Source organism: Loxodonta africana, chromosome 13 (assembly GCF_030014295.1).
Source record: "Loxodonta africana isolate mLoxAfr1 chromosome 13, mLoxAfr1.hap2, whole genome shotgun sequence".
NCBI lineage: Eukaryota > Metazoa > Chordata > Mammalia > Proboscidea > Elephantidae > Loxodonta > Loxodonta africana.
In genome coordinates this window covers 59231477-59249317 of record NC_087354.1, presented here as the reverse complement: position 1 = coordinate 59249317, position 17841 = coordinate 59231477, and the positions used below count along the sequence as shown (strand labels likewise).

The window sequence follows — 17841 nt, the reverse complement described above, 5'->3', positions numbered from 1 at the left end:
TTTAAAATCAAGGAAATTTAATAAAGTACAATACACATTTTTATCCATAAAATACATTTTACATCTCTTTTAAGTCTCCAAAAACAATCCTGTGAAGATTATTTTCAACCCCATTTCACAGAAGAAGAAACTGAGGCAACGTGACCACAAAGCTAGCGAGTAAGCAAGCTGGGTTCTGAACACTGATACTTTGACCCCAGTCAAGACCTTTTCCACTGTACTTGCTGAGAACAAACCTGGAAGCCACTGACAGAACTACACCCACTTTTAAAATCACTTCAAATTGCGGCACTTGGTACCTTTGATTCATTCAGCAAAATAGACAACTGGTTAAGCAGCATAGTTTCCAAGGCTGGTTTACCTACTGATTTACCAAAGACTCTTACACTCTGAAGATGCGCTAGAGGGAAATATCTCACCCTACATCCAACTTTTTATCAAGAAAAGGAAACCTGGAAAACTTAAAACTTTACTTCTATTCTTTGTAATGCTGAATCTATCGAGGCAGATATACTGGAGAAGATACAGATGGGGAAGACAGAGATGGAAAACAGGTAGAAAAGCGCAACTCCGTGACTGCACTTCAGCATCTCTAACATCTGAGAAAAGCAGGTGTATTTTTTAACCATTTCAAAGGTACAAAAGGAAAAGCCACTTTACTATTGCTAACTAGAACAATTACACATTTTCATAAAATTAATAATACTAGGTAAGTAGCCATGATTTCTAGGAAACGAATGCCCGGTAATAAAAAGTTTCCTTTAAAGAAGAGATTCTGCAAGCTCAAAAGGACTGTTTTCCTCCTAAACAGAAAAGATTCTGTACAAATTTTCAACAAAACAGAGTTGTTTCATAGTCTTTAGACAGAGAAGGCCAGAGCCCTCATTTCTGACACTGGAGAATTATACAAGATATAATTAAAGCCCCATAGTAGGATGTCATCCAGCCAGTAGTTTCAAGGAAAGTACCAGACCTGAAAACTATAAGCCCAAATTACAACTATCCAGAGTGTGGACGGACTGCCCTTAAATTCTCAGTGACGAGAAGATTTCACCAACATACTGTTTCCAGCTCAATCCTCAGTAGCAGCAGCAGTAACAATAGTAGTATCAGCAGCTGGAGCAGCAGTAACAACAGTCTGCGTTCACTGAGTACGTACTTCCTGTTTATATACATTATACCTCTAATCCTTATATCAACCCTGCAAGGAAACTGTAACATAATCCTCACCAGTGGAGAAGCTGTGGCTTAGCAAGGTAAAGTAATTCACTCAAGTATACACGGCTCGTTAGATACAAAGCCAGGATTTCTACCTAGGACTGGCTGACTTCAAAGCTTCACTCTTTTCACACCACCATACTGCACAGTGGTATCAATGAACAGATATTTTTTGTTGTGGAGGATTACAACAGGAGGGTCCTGTGGTGTAATGGATCACTTTTGTATGGACTTTCTTGCCACGGTCTTCTAACTCCCACCCAGGTGACTAGGTGGGACTGTGCAGACAGGGTTATTGTGGCCCATCAAAGGGATGGGTCAATTTTTGCCATCCCGCTGAGCTTGAGGTGAGCCATTGCAGAGGCAGGAAAGACAGGATCCCACTACCACCAAGAAAGAAGAGCCAGAACGTCTTTTTGACTGGGGATCCCTACATTGAGAAGCTCCTAAAACCAGGAGACCAAGAGACAAGAGCTGTAAACATTGAAGAGGGTAAGGAGCAGTGGCAGAGAAACTGTGGCAGGAAAGACAGGCAGTGGGCTTCCCGGCCCACAGAGTGAGAAAGCTGGGGCTTATTGGTGGAGTGGAGTGTCTCTGGGTACTTACTGGCAGAAGTAACAGAGCTTTGTACTACTTGCCTTAGCAGGGCAGGGGCCAAGGCTCAGAGAGAGCTGTGCCTGAGAGCACGGCTGGGAAGATGCTGTCCTAAGAACTGTATCCTGAGTGTTTCTAAGGCTGAGTTGTAACTGTTACTTCCCTAATAAACCCCCAAACTGTGAGTACTGTCTGTGAGTTCTGTGTGGCCACTGCAATGAATTATCGAACCCAGCAGAGAAGGAGAGTGCCATGGAAGAGACAACTGATGTCAGAATTGTTAAAGATGGCAGAAAGAAGAGGCATGTCTCATAGGGATCAGCCTTGGGCTGTTGATCTTGATCTTCCTTCTGCCTTGTGAAGTTAGAAGAGGTCAGACACTGCCCCCATGCCATTTTTATAGGTTCTATATGTCAATAAATGATATGAAAAAGCAGGAGCAGAGTAGCCTCTCCAAGTTCGTAGATAAGAGTATGATTTTCCAAGTAGTCAGAGAGCAAAGTGACAAGAGTGACAAGGCTGCAGAAGGACCTCATAATCAGAGAAGTGAGTTTACAGTATGAGATAAACCACAATGTGGCCAAGTAGAAGGCAATATAATTTAGGAAAAAATACTCTAACACTACAAAAGACAGTTATGACTAAAATAACCCTAAGAGCATCCATAGACATTCCCTAGAAATACAAGCCTAGTGAGCTGTAGACACCAAAAATCTAATGGTGTGACTACTATATAATTCAACTGTGACATTCAAGGAAGATATATGGGGTTAGGAAAAGAAAGTTAATAGAAATCATTTGTGAAACTGGTGTTAGAAGGTTGGAATGAAACAGAGGATAAAGATAAGGGCAATAGTATCTGAATAAAATGAAGACAGAAACACAATCATGAAGGGTAGTAACAGAATATAAGAGTAACAATGATGACTGACAGCTGTAGAGTGCTTCCTATGTGCCAATCACTTTCCAAGTATCACTTTCCAAGTACATACATTAACTCTGCTTAACTCCCTCAGCACCTTATTATCGGCATTTTACAAATGAGGAACTGGAGCCCAGAGATCATGCACATCTCATTAAGAAGCAGCATGGGAACTCCAACCAAGGCAACCGGCTGCCGAGCCCCTGCTCTGACCACACCCTGTAAGAGCCCAGGAGGGTTTAACGCGCAGTGGGGTGTAAGATCTCCTAACCTTAGGATTAGAGAAGACCTCTTGAAACTGAAGGAAGTACAACTGACAAAAGAACTCCTGAACAGATAATGATAAACAGCAATAGCTTCAAGAAAGTAGTTAAGTAGGTTGATAAGCTAAGCATAAAAAGTTACAGAGAGAAAACAGAATTAATTAAGACAGACTCTTAACTTCTTAAGTTTGAAATTACGTAAAATACCCATGCCCTGGGATACATCCCCTGCTGCTCCAATCCGAGGCTGAGCCTGCTGATAACTGGTCTGTCCCTATTATGTATTGCCCAGATTTTTTCAAATATCAGAAAGATTTACTTTTTCCTGATATAATTTCTAAAAATATGAAAATATGTATTACGAGCATCCAGTTATAAACTCCACCTTACAAATGATTCACGAACGTGAGTGAAATATCTAGGAGTCCATTTTAGTCAGTACCTTTAAACAACTACTTTTTATTTCCCAATTCAGGAAATCTGAAGAATGATTAATCTAGATCAGCCTTCTCCACACTATTCTATGAAGATTAATGTCAAGAAGTTAATAAATATTGAAGGAAAAAAAAATCCCAAGTTCAAATAAATCTTCTCTTTAGAGGCTCACAGGTCACACGGAGCATGAAGAATCCTCTATTAAAAAATCCATTTTAACTTTAACCTGCATTTCCTAAATTTCTTTGACCATGGAACTTTTTTTTTCTTTTTGCAGACCATTTATAAATCACAGACATTAGGTACATAGTGCAGAGTGCGAGAAACACTGACCCAGATGTGCTCTTTAATAAAAACGCAAGAGAACTGCTTTCACAAGAACAGAGTTGAACGTGCCCAGAAGTAAGGTGAACATTTAACTTTCTCAAAGCCCAAAGAGACACTGTCTCTGCCGCTGGAGACAGGACATGTGCATCCTGAATTCACTTTCTCCTGAGAAGAGATTACAATGTTTAGCTATAACCCAAACTAAGTAACACAATCCCAGAACTCTAGCATCAGTCATTACCTACAGCTGGCCTGGCAGGAAACGCGGGCCCGAGGACACCAGCCCTTTCCTGGCTGTCATCTCACACCACGGACCACTCCTTCTCAGTCTTCTTTGCCGATCCTTCCCAGCTCCCTAACTTAGTATTGCTGGAATGCCCCAGAGTCTGGGGGCCTTGCCCTTTTTCTCTCTCTTCAGTATCCCTTGATGATTTCATATAGGCTCATGACGCTTTTTGCAATTGAACTTTTTATGTTAAGATAATTGTAGATTCACATGCAGTTGTAAAAAAAAAATATATAGAAAGAGCCCATGAACCCTTTACGCACTGTCTCCCTATGATAACACCTGACAAAATTATAATACATCACAACCAGGATACTGACAGTGATACAAGGCACTAATCTTTTCAGATTTCCCCAGTTTTACTTGTATTCATTCTCATGACTTTGCCTAGAACTCCCCTTTAAACTCACAGACGAAAATGTCTAAGACACTCCACACCTGGATATCTAATTGGTATCTCTCTAAAGCATGCCCCAAATCAAAGTTCTCATTTTCCCTTCCCCAATCTGCTCCTACCACCTTTTCCATCTCAGTTAATACCAATGCCATCTTTCCAGTTGCTCAGGCTAGTAACTGTGGAGTCACCTTCCACATTTTCTTCCCCTCACACCTCACATCCAAATCATCAACAAATTCAAAATATATACAAATTAACCCACGTAGCACCTACACTGTCAGCATCATAACCTAAGCTCCTATCATCTCCCACCTGGATTATTACGACACTCCCCTGACTGGTCTCCCTGATTCTGCCCCTGGTCTTCTACAGCTTATTCTCAAGACAGGAGCCAGAGTGATCCTGTTAAGACACTCTTCTGTATTTCAGGTTTTTTGTTTACTTTGGCTTTTATTGTTTTATTTTAAAACATTTCTCTACTCAAAATCTTCCAATTGCCTACTATCTCAGAGTAAAAGCCCAGTTCCTTACAGTGGCCTATAAGGCCCCACAACACATTACTTTGCAGGCCTCGTCTCTTAATACTCTTGACTGTTGCTCGCCCCACTGCAGCCATACCTGTCTCCTTGTTGTTTCTTGAATTGGACAGGATCCCACTGCAGGGCTTTTGCACTTGCTATTCCTTCTCCCTGGAATGTTCTTCTGATACATATCCAAGCAACTCACTTCCAGTCTTTACTCAAATGTCATCTCTCAATAAAGCCTGCCCAGGCAACCAAATTAAAAACGGCAACCTCCCAACTCCCACCTCAGACTCCCTGTCGTCCTTCTCTACTTATGCTCTGTAATATTGATCACCATCCATCATACCAATATTTCTTTTTTCTTGTTGGTGTTCCACTACTAAAATGCACGCTCCCTGAGTGCAGAGATTTCAGTCTGCAGGCCAAGTAATCAGGCTTCCATGTAACAATTAAAACAATGCTCCTATTTATATGAAAACACCTATAGTTTTATATAAGGCTATTCATTAGCAAATAATTCTTAAGGCACTTAAACAAAACAATTTATTAAAAGAAAGTACTAGCATCAAAAAAAAGGGCACCATAATGTTTTAGGAGACTTATATTCAATGTAACCAAAATAAACAAAGAACACCAAATGTGAAAAACTATGTATGTATACACAAACAACCACCCAATGCCGTCGAGTCAATTCCGACTCATAGCGACCCAAAGGACAGGGTACAACTGCCCCATAGAGTTTCCAAGGAGTGCCTGGTGAATTCGAACTGCTGATCTTTTGATCAGCAGCCATAGCTCTTAACCACTATGGCACCAGGGTTTCCATGTATGTATATGTATGTGTGTGTGTGTACATATATGTGTGCGTGTGTATTTATGTGTGTGTGTATATATACATAGAAATATATATACACAATTACATTATTGATTCCCATTTTTTTAAATATGTTCCCTTTACTTAAAGGAACTGCATTAATAGCTACATAGATATATGTTATGTGAACAAATACGTAAGTCTAAAAGTTGTTTTAAGGTCTGCAAGAAGCGGTTCCAATTATTTACACCTTGCAATTCATAATCATTAAGATGACACTAAAAACGATAGTCCTGAGAACAGAGAGAGTATGTAAGAACGTCTAATGGTATGAACAATGCCAATTTAGGAAGCTACACATAGGCAGCTATGAATCTGTAGAAAAGTCTAAGGAATCTCTTGGAGTCCTTAATAAAACAAAGCAAACGTTAAATAGTATTTTTTAAGAAAAAAAGTATAAAAGTTGACATAACAAAATAGACATCAATAAATCTGGGGGACAAAAAACCAAGCTACCAAAATTATTTTTTTAAATAAAAAAATTTGAAAATTAGTATTGTTGAAAAAATGAGAGTTAATGCCAGATAATATATTTTACATGACAGTAAAAATAGCTGTAATTTTGGAAGATAATTTTAGAGACCTGTTGCTCTGAGGACATGAAAGTCACCATGGTTTCCTAACCACCAGAGCTCTTTGATTCCTTGGACTGCGTTCACACTACAGGAATATTGACGGGCAGCAGCCAAAATACTTAAACATCAACTTGGACGCTAAGAAGTGATTTGATGGCCTTTTCTTGGCCAGAGTGGATACAAAAGCCTAAGATCAAGAGCCAAAGGCCCTAGTGGGAAGTTGTGTCAATTTAACAGCCCTTGAGCTATCTCTGGCCACATCAGCATCAGCCTTTATGGGAGGCGAGCCACGTAGGAAGGGTGTCTCCCAAGATCTGATGTCTTGTGGCCACAGCCTACAACAGGTCTCACAGTCCAATTATTCATATTCTTTGGAAAGAGAGAACAGGCATCGGTTGTGTCCATCGAAGGGGGACACTGTCCAGGTATACCCTGGACATTTTTTGGAACCTCTTGGCTGCTTCTGCATCTGAAAAATAAGAAAAATAGCACAATAACAGACAACGAATGAGGAAAAAGACAATCATCTGATCTGAAAACTTAAGACATATAAGAAAGCAGACGAAACAGGCAAAAACACAAACAACCACATCATTTGGATGCATGACTCTGAAGGCAGTACAGCAGAGAAAACACACAAATTATTTTAGGCAAAGTAAGACAAGACTACAGCAACAACAATTATTTCTGGAGAGAGCCAACTGGAGACAAAAACATATGTGAAGATACGTCAACCTGACAGGAAGATAAGGTGGAATAAGAATCTAGTCCCATTTGAAAGCTGAGAAGAGCTGAACAATGAGAACTAGTGTTGTGGACTTGGCTGCTTAACTGCCTTTGTGTGAGAAAACATCTCAGAACTTTGAACCTAGGAAATTCCAACTTGTCTTGCACCAGGTCACGAGCTCCATAGAGCAGAAACCTATTTCAACAAGCAGCTTAAAATAAAAAAAATAAAAACTTTAATACTTTTCATTTGTATTAATGATACATTAAAAAATGCAACAGTGCTAAAATTCATCAAAGTAAAATGCACTGAATAAAAATTAAACTTACTCAGAAAGGTGTTCAGAAGTTGGGATACAAACAGAAACTGAAATTAGAAGAAAAGTTTTACATTTAAAACAGCATATGACATATGTTAAGTGAGAACAGTGACTTAGTAAAAAGCCCATATTGTGGCCACCAAGAATCAAAGATCCAAAGGAACATAATTTCATGTACGTACCATTCTTCATTATAACTTGGCAAGTATGAGTTTCACGTTGACTTAAGTGTGTGGCCATACTGTCTAAGCCAGAAACATCAGTTACAAAATCACAATTAAGGCACACTATAGTGATACCCCTATGGAAAAAAGCACACAGTATATAAAGAAAAGGTTTTTATCTTTTTTTATAATCCATACACAAGTTCAATGATTATTTCCCCATGTAATAACTCACTTCCGATTTTTGTTATATAACACTGATATAACTGAAATAATTTTCTAGAAAATGGCATAGCCATTTCCAAATTATGCAACCATTTTTTTCCCAGAAGTATTTGTGCTTCATAAACTTACCTCTCACAACGGTTGCTAAAAGGTAAGGAGTCAAGAGACCTACAACAGTCCTGGCTCCACTAACAACCTGTGTAACTAGGGCAAGTCACAATCTACCTAGGCCTCTGCCCATCTGTGTATTCACATCTAGGTGTAGCACTAGCCCATCAACCTAACCTTCATGAAACTAGAATCATGTGCTTCCTTCTCCAAATCAACTCCTCTTGACTGGCCTTTCCCTTGACATTAAACCTCAAACTACATAGTTATCTCTGACTCCCTTTTTCCTTAAAAAATTTAATACACCAAACATTTTACAATACTGACAATTTACTATTTACTCTGTGCCAGACTAAGAGTTTAGACATACCAACTCATCTAAATCTTACCACAACCCCTAAAGAGGGAGGTGCTATAATGATCACCTTTTCAGAGAGGACAGAGTTAGCTTAGTAATTGACCAAGAGCACAGAGATGGTGAGGGTAAGGACTAGGTTTGAAATTTAGCACTTGTTTCCAGAGCCTGTTTTCTTCAGTGGGACGTAATGTCATCTCACCGTTTTAACTCAGGTCCTTTAAATGATTCATAATTACCATACTAGTTCTAACTGAACTAGTAATTCATGCATCTACCACTCACCTTGCACACCCTTCAAATCCACCTTGCTTCAGTATCACTTGATTCTACACAAAACATCATTGGTTCTCCAATGCCCTACAAATTAAGTCCAAACTCCTTAGCCTTATTTTCAAGGCTTTCAAAATTTGGCTCAAAGCTTAAAACAGTTGCTCCAGACTTCAATCTTATTGCTATGTTATATGAACTTCTTGTTCCATCCAAACTTGACTCTTAGCCATTCCTCTGTATGCCTTCTCTTTTTTCCTTTCTGCACCTTTATTCGAGCTGTTTCTTCCAACCAGAATGCCCCATGCCTCTTCTGTTAGTAGAAAGAAGAGGTCATCCTTTAAAGTCAAGTATACCTAGCCCCTATCCAGATCATTCCAAGTGATCTCTCCCTCCCTTTTAAATTAATTCTCATTGCATTTATTCCTATCTTCCTTGTATTTCTGTGGTTATTTATGTTCATACCTTATTTCTACCCAATAATCTACATGCTCCTTGAAGATTGGTCCAAGATGACTACTTCGTTACTGTCATTTTTATAGGACCTGCTGCATTGTGCTATAAACATAACAGATGTATAATAGCTAAAGAATGAGTATTTCCTCTAAAAAATTATAATTACAAAATTTACTATTCTGTAGAATTATAAATATGCTAAGTTCCATTCACAGAAATTGCTTCATTTTCTATTTAAATTTGAGACCCACCTATGTAGAGGGAAGAAGTATCTCATATCTGCAAAAACATATACTTAAGAACCAAACACACGGCTGAGCTTGACAACAGGGAGGTAAAAGTCAAGGTATCATCTTTAAAATGTGATAAAACCTTTTTCATTCTTGTATTTTCAGTAAAAGCATATAAGCAAGATGGAGAGTGCCGGGTGAAGCACCATAGAAAGGACGCAGTTAAATGGGGTGGTCAGGGAAGCCTCACTCCTCGGAAGAGAGGCCTGCTGAGGGAGTCAGCCATGTAGATAAATGGCAAATAGCAAACTAGGTGGTGGGAATAAGAAACATAAAAGGTCCTCAGCCAAGACACTGCTCCTTCTTCTACTGTTCCCCCTAACCCAAAACATCAAAATAAGTATGGGCTAAACTTACTCCCATGTCTTAGTTTAGCACAACAAAGACATTGGTATTTCATTTATTAATTTTTTTTACAATGATTCTGAATTTTTTTTTTTTGTACTTTAGATGAAGGTTTACAGAGTAAACTGGCTTCTCATTAAACAATTAATACATTTATCGTTTTGTGACACTGGTTGCCAAAACCACGGCATGTCAACACTCTCCCCTTCTTGACCTTAGATTCCCCATTACCAGCTTTCCTGACCCTTCCTGCCTTCTTATCCTTGTCCCTGGGCTGGTGTGCCTATCAAGTCTTGTTTTGTTTTATGGGTCTGTCTAATCTTTGGCTGAAGGGTGAACCTCAGGAGAGACTTCAGAACTGAGTTAAAAGGGTGTCTGGGGGCCATATTCTTGGGGTTTCTCTAATCTCAGTCAGACCTGAACATCTGGTCTTTTTTTCTCCTTCTAAAAAAAAAAAATTTTTTTTTTTTGAGTTAGAATTTTGTTCTACATTTTTTTCCAGCTTTGTCAGGGACCCTCTATTGTGATTCCTGTCAGACCAGTCAGTGGTGGTAACTGGGTACCATCTAGTTATGCTGGACTCAGTCTGGTGGAGGCTGTGGTAGTTGTGATCCATTAGTCCTTTGGACTAATCTTTCCCTTATGTCTTTGGTTTTCTTCATTCTCCCTTGCTCCAAACAGGGTGACACCAGTGGAGTATCTGAGCAGGCTACTCACAAGCTTTTAAGACCCCAGACACTACTCACCAAAATAGAATGTAGAACATTTTCTTTTAAACTATGTTATGCCAACTGAGCTAGATATTCCCAGAGCCCATGGTTCCCATAGCCCTCAGCCCAGTAAGTTGATCCCTCAGGGAGTTTGGATGTGTCTATGGAATCTCCATGACCTTGTCTTCATCCAGTTGTGCTAGCTTCCCCAGAAAAGACACTGATATTTTAAGTAGCAATGCCAACATGAACAAAATTAAAAAGGGATTGGACACAAAAGAAATCAGAAGAATATGAAAATATGATATTCAATGGATTCCAAGTTAAATGTGTGGTATACCCAAAGTTAATTATCACTGTCAACAGTTCTTTCTCCACAGTAAACAAGTTCTGCACTTTATTTCAAATAGGAGAAACTAAGAATTATGAAAGCTATATACTGATTTCAAGAATTCCAGTGGTTTAAGAGATTCCTTCAAAATTGAAAAAGTATTACTTTACTAGGTATCTTTAAATATCTTTCTAATATTCATATACTTATGCAGAATCTTATTTTTGTTCTCATTTTACAATGCAAATGCATGAAGATTTCATCTTGGTGGCTAAAATCACTGAAACAAAGTTCAGCATGAAAAGATAGGCTACTTACACCTCTGGTATAAGGACACAATGAAAAAAAAACTCTTGCTATATCTAGTAGAAATCATTTAAATTTCTAAATCAGGCAACCCAAAATCAAGTTAAGAAATTATAACAATCCACAGAGAGATACCACTTTATATCTGCTAGAATAGCTATAATAAAAAAGAGGTAATAACAAGTGCTCACAAAGACATGGAGCAATTGGAACTCTCATACACTGCTGGTAGGAACTGAAAATACTGCAGCTACTTTGGAAAACAGTCTGGCAGTTCCTCAAAAGGTTAAGCAAAGAGTTACCACATAATCCCACGATGCCAATCCTAGGTATATACCCAAGTGAAATGAACACATATATCCACACAAAAACTTGTACATAATGTTTACAGCAGCGTTATACATAAGGCTCAGAGTGAAAGCAACCTAAATGACCATCAACTGATGAATGGATGAGGAAAATACAGCATATCCATGCAAGAGTATTACTCGGCAATTAAAAAAAAGGTACTGATACATGCTGTCACATGGATGAACCTTGAAAACGTTACGTTAAGTTAAAGCAGCCATAAAAGACATATATACTGTACGATTCCAACAATATAAAATGTCCAGAATAGACAAGTCTATAGAGACAGAAAGTAGATTAGTTGCTTAGAGATGACAGTTCAGAGGGAAATGGGTTTAACTACTGATGGGTACGGGGTTTGTAATAAAATGTTCTAAGCTTGACTGCATGACTCCATGAATGTAGTAAAAGCGACTGAATTATACACTTAAAATGGGCAATTGTACTGTACGTAAATTATGGCAAAATAAAGCTATTATGTAATTTTTTTTAAAGTTATTTAACAATTTTTCAGTAGGAAGAGTGGGTTACCTGAGATCTTCTGAATGCTTCTTAAAAATACAAAACCTTTTACTTGGACGGTTACTATGAAAGCTGTAGAGACAAAAGAGGTTTTATTAATTTTATTATACAGTAAGTCATATTAATTTTATGACCATACTTCAAGTCTATGAATAGGTTTCTTAGCTTTGAATAAAAGATTATGATCTAAATAATAAAATTATATTTGTTATTCTGTTTAATTCAAGATTTTATCTTACTTTGCATTTTATCTGCTTATTTTCTAAGGGCACATATTTCCCTAGGCATAGTCTTAGATGATCAATACCTTACCATATTATACATACATATAAAAACTCAAGAGTTAAAAATGTAAAGAGAATCAAATTTTTCCAACTATTAACAGTTGAAAACAATGTAAATTTTTTGCTGATAACATGTTTTTGCCATAATATAAAGTTGTCAGGAATAATAATTATTATTTATCACTTTCCAATCTCAATATGCTTGTGTGTGGGGAGGGAGATAGAATCTAAATAATCTTGGAAGTAAACACTACTTGAGCTGTTTACCATCTGTAAAATCAAACATTTAGAGAGTTCTTTGCAATTACTAGATGTTTTAAAAAGCATATTAGAGCAGAACTCAGGAGTTACACAATGCTTCTTCCCTCAACTGCAGAATAGAAAACCACTAACTAAATTTTGCACCAAATGGTAACAGCTTATGACCAAACTTGTCATCAAGTCAATTCTGACTCATGGCAACCCTATAAGTTACAGAGCAGAACTGCTCCATAAGGTTTCCTTAGCTGTAATCTTTCCTCCACAGTGCTGCTATGCGTGTTCGAACTGCCAACCTTTAGGTTAGTAATCTAGCGCAAAACCATTTGCACCACCTAAGAACCTAACAGCTTTATACACCCTGTTAGAATTGGTAAGGAAAGCTTTCTTCTACTAGAAAGCTAGGATTGGCCCAGCACAGTATTACTAAAAGGGCAGTCAGAGATAACAGCATCTGTATCACCTTGGAGCTTATTTAGAAATGCAAAGTGTCGGGCCCCACCACAAACCAGGAATCTGTTTTAACAAAACTTTTTTGGGGGGGGGGTGAGGAGCGATTCTTATGCAAGCTTGTTTGAAAAGGAGTAGCTTGCACAGACAGACTCAAAGTAGCCAACACACCAGGTCAGCGGTTCTTCTCGGATACAAGGTAATGATCACCCAAGTGGTACACCCAGGAAATACCCTCAGAAGACTTCTAATAGTCATTTCTTCAATCTGGGGGTAACTACTACTAAGAATTTACATATTTAAGACACTATGCCAAAAATAATTAAATGTTTTTTTAGAAGAGAAAGTCAGGGAGTTGGAAAGCCCTGCAATTACATGCAAACTTTTGTGTACAGATATGTGTTTCCCCAGGGGAATGAGTCTAAGACTTTATCTGGATCCCCAAAGAGCATGAACCAAAATAAGGTTTTGTTTTGTTTTGAGATTTAAAAGTAACTTTTGAAGACTCTTCCTTCTTTCAAACAAGTGGAATGTTTTTGGCTTATTATCTATTTGGTCAGAGGAGAGAAAAAATTGCATTTTAGTTTTGTTTTTTTTTTTAAATACCTTCCATGTCTCCTGTCTACTACTTTTACCCCATTAGAATGTCAGTGATTTAAAAATTTTAGTTGCCTGAATCCAGTTTTAATTTTGAGTTCCCATCTATTAAAAAAAAAGACTGATGCCGCCTCTTTAACTATATTTAGTACAAAATTCCATATTTGTAGTTTGTGTACTGTAGGAGATCTGCAACTCACAAATAAAAAGGAAAAAAATGAATCTGCATAAAGTTAATGGCATAAAGAAATAAATCTATGTTAAAGAGAAAAAAGGTTAAGATTTTTATTACAATATAGTAAAAATATAATGTTCAGATCTAGGGTTAGAAAGTCTACCGCCTGGTTAAATGACTGCATACAATTATGAAAGCTCACCAAACTATAAAAATGAGTGAATTTTGCTGAGTGTCTACTACACCTCAAAAAAGCTGGGGGGGGGGGGGACCATTCAGCCATATTTTCTTAATAATCTTGATGCAGTAATTGTAACAACTTTATTTTCTAAATCATACAAGAGGAGCCATTTTTTTTAGCACCCAACAATACTAACGGTGTGATACTATGGAAGACACTAGACTAGAGGCTGACGTTATCAGGTGAGGTGCCTGCCCAAGAGTTCACCGTGTGCGTGTGCGTGTGTGTGTGCGTGTGTGTGCAGAGACACAGGAGCTGGCACAGAACGAATGCTCAGTAAGTACTTGTTAAATAAACACATTCATATTCAGACATAATCACCGCAAGATAAGCATCGATTGTGACATACACAAAGTTTTGTTGTTGCATATAGGAAGGCTGCAGGGAACTGGCGTGAGAAGCCAGCTCACACTCAGGAGTTGATTTCAGTGAAGAAGGTTCCCACAGCCTTCATCCAGGCTGAGCAAAGAGCAAGTGCAAAGATACAGAGGGATGTTCAAGAGAGCAAAAATAACTGAAGAAGCTGAAGCGTAGTTAGGAATTAGATACTGAAAGGTCTTATATTATTCAGAAAATTTAAACATCCTATCAAGGTCAGAAAGTCAAAAGATTTTAGACCAAAAATGACTTAACCAGGTATGCCTAACCTAGCAGCAGAAGGAATGGAGGAAAAAAAGGGGGGGTGGGGGAGGGGGCACAGACAAGAAGAGCAGTTATGATGCTACTGCAATAATCTAGCTGTTCTAATGACTACCAATCAGTGCCAATAAATCTACATGAAATATAAGGAACTCAAGTAGTACTCTGTCTTACCCAGTGTATATGAACAAAGTTTTGTATCAGCTTTATTTTTCCTTGGAAAAAAAATTTAAATCATCCTTCAAGGCCTATCATTTATGGAAAGTTTTCTTTTAACTTTGTTTAAAAAATTCAGCCTTACCTCTCCTGGGCATCCAGTCATTTGTTTATCACATTAAGTTAGATAAATATACCCCACCTACTAGATTTTGAAAATTAAAGGCAAGGACTTTCTCCTCAAGCTAATAATGGCAACTTAGAAATAATATTAGCTACTGTTACTGGCAAGACATTTTATTAAGCACTTGAAGTACATTTTCTCTAATAACCATAGTAACTTTCTTTTCCAGAAAAGGGAACTTGGAGTGACTTGCGGGAAGTCACACAGCTAAGGATTATGAAGCTTGTCTGATTTCTCACCACCAGCCTACCTCTCTATATAGGTCTCAGCAAACAGTACCTTCCTAATAATGTACGCAATAAATATTTGTTGACTGAACCTGGCTGAAATCAACTCTTCTAGAATAAAACCCCAAAAACCAAACCCAGTGCCGTCGAGTCGATTCCAACTCATAGCGACCCTATAAGACAGAGTAGAACTGCCCCATAGAGTTTCCAAGGAGCACCTGGAGGATTTGAACTGCTGACCCTTTGGTTAGCAGCCGTAGCACTTACCCACTACGCCACCAGGGTTTCCGGCTAGAATAAGATATACTAAATAGTCACATCAGTTAACTTAATTTTATTATCTTTTGTCTAGAGAAAAAGCCTTCTTACACATCGTATTGAGGGATAATAGCAGTATTATACAATTCTTTTGCATTTTTTCAAGTGATTTCTATTGCTACCTAAAAGCAATAAGCAACCAAAGTATGAAACTTTAAACAATTTCACATAAATACTACTGTAAAAAAAATCACTTAAATCACTGCATGTATAATGATCTGCTATCCTTCAAAAGTCTTACAAGGCTCCAACTGCTTCAAGATCTTGACTATCTCTTTGTAGTTTATATTTAGGGTCTTTTATAACTATAAAGAAGTCCTCAGGAGATGCAAATGGTTAACATGCTTAGCTGCTAACCCAATGGATGGGGGTTTAGATTCACCCAGAAGCACCTCAGAGGAAAGGTCTAATAATCTATTTCCAAAAATACAGCCACTGAAAATCCTATGGAGCACAGTTCTGCTCTGACACACATGTGGTTGCCATGAGTTGGAAATGACTCAAAAGCAACTAATTTTTTGTAATTACAATACATAATTACTTTGCTGGAAACCCTGGTGGTGTAGTGGTTAAGTCCTATGGCTGCTAACCAAAAGGTCAGCAGTTCAAATTCACCAGATGCTCCTTGGAAACTCCATGGGGCGGTTCTACTCTGTCCTACAGGGTCGCTAAGAGTCAGAATTGACACGACAGCAATGGGTTTCATTTAGGTGCCATGGTGAATACAAAGAGCCGCTTTTTCACAAGGAGACAATACAGACACAAACAAATTTAAGGCAGGACAGATGAAAGGTACACAACCCAAAGAAAGGAATAATTCCTGTGAATGGCTTTTGTGATCAGACACTTCACACGAGACAACAAACTGAGAAGGAAGAACAGGTGTATTCTAGGGAATAACAAAGAAGAAAATGCCACTGTAGATAATGAGTATGGTGGGATCTGTACTTTGGGGAAGATTAATCTGGGGTAGGAATCTTTATAGAATGGACCAGAGCAGGTATAAGGACAGAGGAAAAAAGGCCAGTTGAGAGGCTACGGAGCTGGCTAGAGAATCAGGAGCACATCCTCTAGAGAAAATGAAGTTTTTGTACACAGCTCAGAGGCCCGGGTGACACAGCGGTTAAAATAAAGTTTTTGTACACAGCTCAGAAGCCTGGGTGGCACAGTGGCTAAAAGCTTGGCTGGTAACCAAAAGGTCAGCAGTTCAAATGCACCAGCTGCTCCCTGGAAACCCTATGGGGCAGTCCTACCCTCTCCTATAGGATCACTATGAGTCAAAATTGACTCAACGGCAACAGATTCGGTTTGGTCTTGGTAGAGCTCAAGCTTGTGGTAAGAGTCCACACGGGGTAGGAGTGAGGTGCACCATTCAGTGGGAGGTACCTGAGGCAGTGAGAAAAGAGTACCACTGAAGCAGAGCAAAAGGAAGAGAACTACAGAACCCTTGGGAGAGCAGAAGAGGGAGCTTTCAGTTCCACGTGAGGCTAACCACGAGTAAGAGCTCAGTGTATTGATAACAGCGAAAGAAAGGGTTGGGCTTAATGGGAATTGAAGAAAGATTATGAAGGGAGTCTGGGGCTAACTGGGAATGTTTTAGGATAGAATGAGTTTCAAAGTTCTACAGGACAGGTGGAGAACGTACGGAAAATGGAGAGAGAGAAGGGCAGAACGACCTGTGGTTTAAGAAACTCAAAAATATTTTACAATTTGATTCCCTGTAAGTTAGGGGCAGAATTAAAGCTCCCTTTTTTTGGGCAGCCATATGTTTGGCACCGAGTAACAGACCAGTATTGCTCCCAGCAGTATACCGAGGGTAAGGTTGCCTGGGGCTGGCTTTAGCACACTGGGATATGGTTGTAGAACCACTACAGTACTTTGGAGGCAGAGTGGTGGGATGCAGAAGGCAGGGCCTCAGGAAGCCATGATGCAGTGGCAGGTCAATGGAATTTCATGAGCTTCAGCAACTTGGGACAGTAAATTGTATCCAGCTGGTGCTCCACAATCACACAAATGATGCCCTGAAAGAGATGGAGCCTAAAGGATATTGGAGTAGGAGCTGCTTGAAAAGAAGATCCTGGTTTGGCTTATTTGTGTTCTTTTCAGATTCTAATGAGTCAAAGGTATAAAACAGCTAAAAATAGAGTTAGACCTCAGGAAGACTAAGGAAATTAGAAGATTTAAAGCTAAAAGGCAGAAGTGAGAGTAATTAAGTTACCAAGGAAGGGAATGTAAAGAGGCAAGAAGAATTGAAGAAAAAACAATGAAGACAGAGGTGTAGCCAAAAAGGAAGAAGTAAAAGGAGTAACAGTTTAACAGAAGCTGAGAAGAAGTTTCCAAAATGAGTCACTAACAATTTCAAATACTATAAAGAAGTTAAGGAGAAATGAGAATAAAAAAGGTGAGTAAATCTGGTGATTA

At 38.6% G+C, this 17841-nt stretch overlaps 1 protein-coding gene across 11 annotated transcripts in view; it reads right to left on the bottom strand.

The window, feature by feature from the left end:
- Positions 1-17841, bottom strand: part of ZNF280D (zinc finger protein 280D) — a 130883-nt gene that overhangs the window by 35606 nt on the left and 77436 nt on the right. For 10 of the 11 annotated variants that reach the window (XM_064267503.1, XM_064267505.1, XM_064267507.1 and 7 more), the window contains 3 exons: positions 11901-11963; positions 7644-7762; positions 7472-7508 (listed from right to left, as the gene is read on the bottom strand). In XM_064267503.1, the coding sequence (XP_064123573.1) occupies positions 7472-7508; positions 7644-7762; positions 11901-11963 (219 nt within the window). Of the gene's footprint in view, positions 1-5; positions 7354-7471; positions 7509-7643; positions 7763-11900; positions 11964-17841 lie in introns of those variants that run through there. The other variant, XM_064267511.1, reaches the window with a different exon arrangement.